The sequence below is a fragment of the Globicephala melas genome, chromosome 6, assembly GCF_963455315.2.
Source record: "Globicephala melas chromosome 6, mGloMel1.2, whole genome shotgun sequence".
Taxonomy (NCBI): domain Eukaryota; kingdom Metazoa; phylum Chordata; class Mammalia; order Artiodactyla; family Delphinidae; genus Globicephala; species Globicephala melas.
The window spans coordinates 109,247,112-109,254,850 of NC_083319.1; the positions used below are offsets into that span (position 1 = coordinate 109,247,112).

The following is a 7,739-nucleotide window of genomic DNA, read 5'->3' on the forward strand; positions in this document are numbered from 1 at the left end:
TTAAGGATGAGCCAGTGTCTTATTCACCACTTTCAGGTTCTATGACACCAAAACCCCTATAATTCCAAACATTGCTGGAAGGCAAATTAGAAGCAAGGGAAGGAGAGAAAGGGGAAGGAGGTAGAGAGGGAAAGGAAGGTAGAAAGGGAGGAGAGAAGAGAGAAAGAGAGAGAGAGGGGCTAAATGCGGGGGGGGGGTGTTACAAGCACCCAGCAAGTTCCAATTTTCTCCACTGACTTAACTGTTTCCTGATCAACACGGAGCAATCAGCCCCTCCAGAGTCATCACTGCAACTGGATCAGCCCCTCCCCACCCTGTCGCCACAGATCTGTTCGGATGGGAAAGAGGAGGGACAAGGGCTCGCTCACCAAATACCCCAGGCCCACCCCAAAATCCAACAAGAAAATGCTCACGAGAAATGAAACCTCCGAAGAGCCAAGGGCAGCTCTTCCTGCCCTTCGTTTCTGAAACAGACGTGAGTCCGATCAAACTTGATTCTGCTTTGTAGTGTGTACTTCGAGCACCCCCACGTTTCTGGGGCCACTGTCACTCGCCAAAAGGTACACAAGAAAGGGAGGGGCTACAAAACCCCAGTTAGGGAAGACTCTTGCTGCCACTTCAGACAATATGTCTGGTTCTAGATTGTCCTAGAGGTTCTGGGGCTAAGTGGCCCGCAGGTACAATGACTCAACCCCACCCTCTGACGACAGAAATGCAGAGCAATTAGGGCGTCACAAGAAGCACATCCTTGCAGCAGGTGAGGCTGGGGTGACGTCTTCAAGAACACACTGCTTTTGCTGCCACTCTCTGGGTTTCATGTTCTTTCTGGGCCTCTTAGCACGTTCTGGGGTTCACCTCACAGAAGAGCATTATAGATATTTAAAGGAATGCCCAGAGTCACTTCCACTACGTGGGTTAAGAAAATAAGGGAAAACGAGATTTGAAAGATGCTGAAGGGAATTGAGCCATAATTCCCGTAAACATAAAATGTGTGTTTATGGCCCTCTGGCCTGGTTATTTTCAGGTCCAGTTTATTTTGAGTTCTCATGAGCAAAACACAAGATACAAACTGCCCTTGCCTTTGAAATAATAAATACCTCGAAAAGATCTGTATTTTCCCTAAAAACAGACTGAAGTTTTTAAGAAAATATTTAGTTTAAACCAGATTTATTTTAAAAGTAATATCTCACAAGACCAGAACGTTTGCAAGGGAGTGTGCAGCCATTCCCGTGCCCTTTGACTCCCTTTCAGGGGAAGGGGTAGGATTGAGGGAAAAGAGACAGGAGACACGGGCCCAGAATAAATGTTGGACCCCAGTTCTGTCTGCTTAGCTGAAAAAGGCAGATGTAATGTGCATCACAGTGGGTACACCATCAGCTACAAGGATCGCAAACATCATCCCCAGCCCCCCTCCTGTGAAGCAGTCTCCCCGCCTAGGTAAGACTGGTTGCAGCTCAGCTCAGGGCCTCAGAAAAGGGCAAGATGTTAGCACGCCCTCACCCTTGCAGGATTCCTCCTGCAGGCACCCCAGGTGGCCCCCAGCCCGCATCTTCTCAGCTGCTCAGTGGTCCTCAGCCTGAATCGTGTCACCTCCCCCTGGAGTACTCGGAATGCATGCCCTTTGGGGAGCAGCACACCAGAGGCCACACTATTGCAGACCAGGATGGGGTCCCTGGGCTGATAACTAAGCCAGGAACTTCCCCCTCCTTTACTTTTCCCACTTTCCCCTCCATCACCACCACTACCACCAGCTCCATCAGTAGCCCCTCAGAAGGCACAGGCCACCTAAACTGGGGGCAAACCTGAGATGGCATCTTTGCCTCACAGCTTTCCAAGGTAGCAGACTAATCCAGCATCCCACTAGACCCAGAGCAAAATGTCCCAAAGACAGCACTAACAGAAAAAGGTGGACTCGGTTGTGCATTCAGAGTGGAACTCAGCCAGTTAGGGACCCTAGAATTCTCCCATTTGTTCCCTGCCTCCAAGCCCCCTTTCTAGGGCTGTAGCCTCTGCATTTTGGCCTTCGGAGATTCATGAAGCCCTAGACCCTCGAATCACATTAATTAACTGATAATGACACTGTCAATGAGAATGGATGTTCAGATTAGCATCTTTTATGACTTTTTTCTGTCCCATGTTGTCCATCTCTTCTATCACTTGCCGGGCTCTCTGGGACCACGAAGGGGTTCGTCCATTTTTTGTTTCAATGAAAAGAGCATGGGAAAGGCTGAAAGCGGCAAGTTCTGATGCCTTTCCCATGGAGGCTCCTCGCCTCTGGTGAACACTGCATCCCAGTCCCCCGCTCAGCCCTCTGCCTGGCCTCTTCCTCCTCCTTTCAATTCCCCAAACTCCCCCTGGCCTGAAAGCAGCTTGCATCTACTTTCCCTGCATTTTTATCCGTTCCCAGCCAGGGTGCAATCATCTTACTTTGTCTACCTGCTCCCAAGGCCTAGATGTGTTTTTATAAACAGACTTTTTAAAAATGTATCAAATGTCAGAGGATTGAACTACCAGTATTTACACATTTAGGGTTGGCCTCCCCTGGTGATAATGTAAACAGAACCCTGACAACACTACCTATATTCTTTCCTTGAAGAACAAGGTATTTAAAAGACTCTCCTTGTGCTCAAAACTGCAGACCTACCCAAGGTGGGGGTTCAAAGCTATAGGTGGCTATTTTGTTCTCAGCCCAAAGGGCACTTACCAACCAGTCTGGTTTCAGCCACTCCCCACCTCCTGTCCTCTGCCTTAACACCTCTGCTGGGGGCATCCAGGGAAACTGACCCCTTGCTGAAGGGACTGAATGGGCCGTCATGAGGACTTCCAGACTGGATTTCTACGATCCTCCCTGGGTTCCTTTCCCTCTCCTGCAGCCCGGCCACCGAAAACCTAAAACATGTTTCCCAAAGCTGTTGCCCAGGGCTCTGGGGTTAGTGGCTGGCGGCTGCCCCAATCCCTGGCAGCTCAGGAGTTGGGTACCCCCCAACCCCGCCCTCTATTCGTGCTGACCTGGCCTTCCATCCCCAACCGTGTACCCCGCAAAACGCACGCAGCAGGCAAGAAAAGGACTGTGCTCGCTGAGTCCTTTGGATGGGACTCCCTTTGCGGCCTGGGGCCTGACTCCGCCTGCCTGCCAGAGACGACGCCCAAGGTAGCGTAGTTGGTCTCCCCTGGGCGACCCTCGCCAGGCCCAGCGGCAAGTCCCAGGCTCAGCGCGGGCTCCTGCACACTCCGCGTGGGCTCCCTCTAATTTACGGCCCGCGGGCTCCTGTAGACACCCTTTTCCACACTGACCCTTTGGGCGGAATCCTCAGCTACACATCAGCCTCCCCTTGCGGCTCCTGGCCAAGCCCCGGGGATCATTTCAGTTCCTGCCACCGTCCACCACCACCACCACACCCAACCTCCTGCGAGCTTTCTGGAGACGCTCACGCCGCTCGGGGCACCGCGGCCCCGGTACCCTGCGGCCGGGTGACTTACAAGTGGAGATCCATTTTCGGTTATAATGCGTTCAAGATCACCAAGGCCAGCAGTCTAAACATCCACGAGCCGTCCTCCCGGCCTGCCTCTTAAACTGGTGTTTAATGGTTCCCCTCCGATAACTAAACCTGCTTTCCACAGATGCCCGCTTTTATGGGAGAGGCAGGAATGTCGAGATGTATTTATATATTTGTTCATAAAAACTGGAAAATAAGCTCAGAACACGCTGTAAAAAATATTCAGTTACTTACCAGACTGGCTAGTTAAACCAGGGGAACACCGATACCGGCCACACAACAAATTCGGGGAATCGAGGTGTCTGCGCTTTGAAATAGCTCAAGGTCTTCCTTCGCTGGGGCTGGTGTCCCTGAAGAACATGGAAGTAAAAGTATTTATAATCGGCTTGGCCGTCGGTCCCGGGGTCTCCACCATGATCTCCAAAAGCAGCCACAATAACATGAGCTACCCAAGACGGCCCTGGCCTGGGTAACGTGATGGTGGGTAAGTCCAGCGACGCTGTGGCGGGCGTTTCCAGACCGTGCCCAGGTCAAAGCCGCAGCCGTGCCCCGCCGCGCCCCGCGCCCCGGGCCCCGGGCCCCGCGCCCGCCTGGGCTGGAGACGCGCCTCCGTGGGGACCGCCCGCCGCCTCTGCTCCCGGCCCCGCACGGAACTGCGCCCGCTGCCTTCTGGTTTTCTTGCCTCGGTTACCTACAAAACACTTCGAAAAGCAATATCTGCTTCCTTTTTTTTTTTTTTTTTTTAACCAGAAAAGAAAGCGGAGTGATACCGTACCTGGTTTAAGATTCTTCGATATTTGAGACTTGGGGGGAAAATATTTTAATAGTGAAGCATCTGTTAAACACTTGCATTAACCTCCGGCTGATAAAAAAGTTTTTTTTAACCCTCCCCCCCTCGTTTTAATTATCTTCTGGTTATGAAGGGGCAGCCAATCCTGGATGAGGACCTCGGCAATTAGCAAGGAGAACATCAAAAAGTTTTATTGCAGAGAGCGCGAGGCGCCGCCCCCGCCGCCCCGGGATTGGCGTGAGGAGCCTCTGACGACATATATTAACCCGAGCGGCCCTAAAGATGTAGCTGTACATGGAGATCTCGCTGGGAAAATCCTCTTGCTCCCCTCACGGTGTCCAGTCCCGGAGAACCGCCGCCGTCGCCGCCCGGGAGCTCCCAAGGCCGCCGCGCAGACCCCTCCGAGCCCCAGCCGCCGCCTTCGCGCTCCAGGGCGCCTGCAGGGCCCAGATCCTTTCCCCCGAAAGAAGGAGAGGATCTGAGAAAATGGATGCACTGAGACCTCTCTGAAAACCCTCCGAGGGAGCCCGAGAGGAGCGCGGGACACGTTACTCGCAGCTAAAATCACATTCAAGGACCAAAACAACAACAACCAAAAATTCATTAAAACAATAAGCGCCCAAGAACACAGATCAGGCTGGTGGGGGGAGGGGAAAGGGCGGGAAGGGGAGGGTCGCATGGAGGTAGCTTCACAGTGAGCAGTCGACCCCGCCGGCTCCTCCAGCCGCGGCTTGGACTCGCCCCGGGACTCCGAGTAGCAGCGGCGCCGGGCGCGCGGCCGGGGCGCGGAGCCCGGCGACTCCTCCGAGCAGCCCAGCCGGAGCCCGGGCACCTTTGCATGAGCACGAGAGGACTGTGCCTGCCCGCAGACGCCCGGGAAGCAGAAGCCCGCGAGCGGGCCGTGGAGCGAGGCGGGAGCCGGCGGCGGCGGCGGCGGCTGCCAGGGGCGCACGGTGCCGGGACCACCTCGCCGCGCCCTATGGGGAGCCGGCGGCCGCGGCGCTGCTGAGGCGGGCCCCGCGGGCCAGGCGGGGGGCCGGGGCCCGGGCTGCAGCAGCCCCCTCTGCGGCTGCCGGGCCGGCCGGGGCGCCCGGGGGCTGGGGGCTGGGGGGTGGGGGAGGCCGCCGAGCGCCGGAGCGGGGGCCCGGGCCGAGGGCGCGGCGGGACTGTGCGCACGCTGGGGCGCGTGGAGGGGCGCGGAGAGCGAGATGAGTCTGGTGGGGGGCTTCCCCCACCACCCGGTGGTGCACCATGAGGGCTATCCGTTCGCCGCCGCCGCCGCCGCCGCTGCCGCCGCCGCCGCCAGCCGCTGCAGCCACGAGGAGAACCCCTACTTCCATGGCTGGCTCATCGGCCACCCCGAGATGTCGCCCCCCGACTACAGCATGGCCCTGTCCTACAGCCCCGAGTACGCCAGCGGCGCCGCCGGTCTGGACCACTCCCATTACGGGGGGGTGCCGCCGGGCGCCGGGCCCCCGGGCCTGGGGGGGCCGCGCCCGGTGAAGCGCCGGGGCACCGCCAACCGCAAGGAGCGGCGCAGGACTCAGAGCATCAACAGCGCCTTCGCTGAACTGCGCGAGTGCATCCCCAACGTGCCCGCCGACACCAAACTCTCCAAGATCAAGACGCTGCGCCTGGCCACCAGCTACATCGCCTACCTCATGGACCTGCTGGCCAAGGACGACCAGAACGGCGAGGCGGAGGCCTTCAAGGCGGAGATCAAGAAGACAGATGTGAAAGAAGAGAAGAGGAAGAAGGAACTGGTCAGTACCAGGGGGCAGCGGGCAGTGGGGTACGGGGGACCGGGAATTCCGGTCTCTTTAAAGTTGGGCTGAGCAACGGCACTCCGCGTTCTTTGGCTGCGTCTTGAGCCAAGGTTGCTTGCACCAGGTTCTGGTCGGGATGGTTTCCCGCAGAAGCGGAGGGGGTGGGGGAGGGTGTCAGCACGCGGAGGAGGTTAAGAGGGATGCTTCGCGCTGGTGATCTTACCCGCGGGTTATCGCCGCTGCCCCCGGCACTCAGGGCGGGCCTCGCGGACTCAGGGTCCGGCTTGATCTCCCGATCGCACTGGCCCGGACCCCTCATTCCCTGTCCTGTAGAGCCTTCATTTGGCCTCCAATCCGATCTTGCTTTCAGATATTTCTAAAATAAGTTGCTCAGAAGCGCTTGATGCCAACTCTTTCTCTAGTGATCGCATTTCCCCCTCTTGAGAATGAGGCAGCCACTGATCCTAAGAATCTTATGCTTGTTCTGATTTCTGTGCCGGGAAGACGTCAAGGTAAACATTAAATAAGTACTTTTAACTTCAAAATGCAGTTTCTCTTTGGCAGTGAGACTAAAATGTGACTTCCCGGATGAGTATACTTCACCGTATTTCTTGTTTAGTTTGCATGAGCCTGTACGTTTTGAGACAAATAGTAAATATTACCTTGGTCACTGTAATTGTTGTTAACAGTAACAGGAAATTATAACTGAAAATTAGTTTTCTCAAGTTCCTACCAGGTGCCCAGAGGGTAGTGGTGTTCAGAGCAGGGCTATTGCCACGAAGGGCCTGGAAAATTATCCCATTTGTCGAGGTTTTCTTCTCTGGGGCCTATGGTGCTTTAGTCGCTACTCAGTCCCCTGAGTAACCGGAGATTTCAGAGGCCTTGGAAGGAGAGGCACTGCCGAACCGAGCCGGAGGCCGAGCTGCATGCGGACAGGCCCAGGCCAAGGCAGGGGCACCTCACCCCATCTTCCCTAGAGCGCGGAGCTGGGGCTGCGATGACCCCCGCTCGCGCCCCTACATCTGGATTTAGAGAGAAGGCCCCCGGTTCCTCCATAAACGACATGAAAACGGGTGGTTGTTTATAAACCTGCCGATCGGGAGTTGAGCGCGGCCGGCGTCTGGAGGCCCCGGGCGGGAGCTAGGGCAGCGGCCAGCCTCCGTAGCTCTTCTGCCGGGGCTGGGACTTGAAAGCATCCCACACGTCATCCCTGGCTGGCTCTCTTACTCTCTCCTTTGGCCGGAAGAAGCGTGGGGGTGGCGTGGAACCGGGTCTCCTCTCTGATTCTCTCTTTCTCTTTTTCTTCCCCTCGCCTCCCCTCTGCCCAGAACGAAATCTTGAAAAGCACAGTAAGCAGCAACGACAAGAAAACCAAAGGCCGGACGGGCTGGCCGCAGCACGTCTGGGCCCTAGAGCTCAAGCAGTGAGAAGGAGGAGGGAGAGGATAGAGGAGGAGGAGAAGAAGAAGGAGAAGAAGAGGAGGAGAGTGCGAGCCGGGCCCAGGAGCCGGATGCAGACCCAGGACTCCGGGCAAGCTCCGCGCGCTCCGCTCTGAGGACTTCCTGCATTTGGATCATCCGGTTTATTTATGTGCAATGTGCCTCCCTCTCTTTGCCCCCCTTCGAGGCATCCGCTCCCCACCTTCCCCTCCAAAAACAAAGTGGATATTTGAAGAAAAGCATTCCA

General features: G+C 56.4%; 1 protein-coding gene across 1 annotated transcript; it reads left to right on the top strand.

Annotated features, from left to right (window-relative positions):
• Positions 1 to 5,495: 5,495 nt before the first annotated feature.
• HAND2 (heart and neural crest derivatives expressed 2) lies at positions 5,496 to 7,480 on the top strand. The gene is made up of 2 exons (XM_030879218.2): positions 5,496 to 6,050; positions 7,382 to 7,480. The coding sequence occupies exons 1-2, from the start codon at positions 5,496 to 5,498 to the stop codon at positions 7,478 to 7,480; spliced, it is 654 nt and encodes a 217-aa protein (XP_030735078.1).
• Positions 7,481 to 7,739: the final 259 nt, after the last annotated feature.

Excerpts from the sequence above, each read along its gene's own strand:
- HAND2 (XM_030879218.2), top strand. The coding sequence starts at position 5,496 with ATGAGTCTGGTGGGGGGCTTCCCCCACCACCCGGTGGTGCACCATGAG. Across the intron at positions 6,051-7,381 it reads AGAAGAGGAAGAAGGAACTG|AACGAAATCTTGAAAAGCAC; the intron begins GTCAGTACCAGG and ends CCCTCTGCCCAG.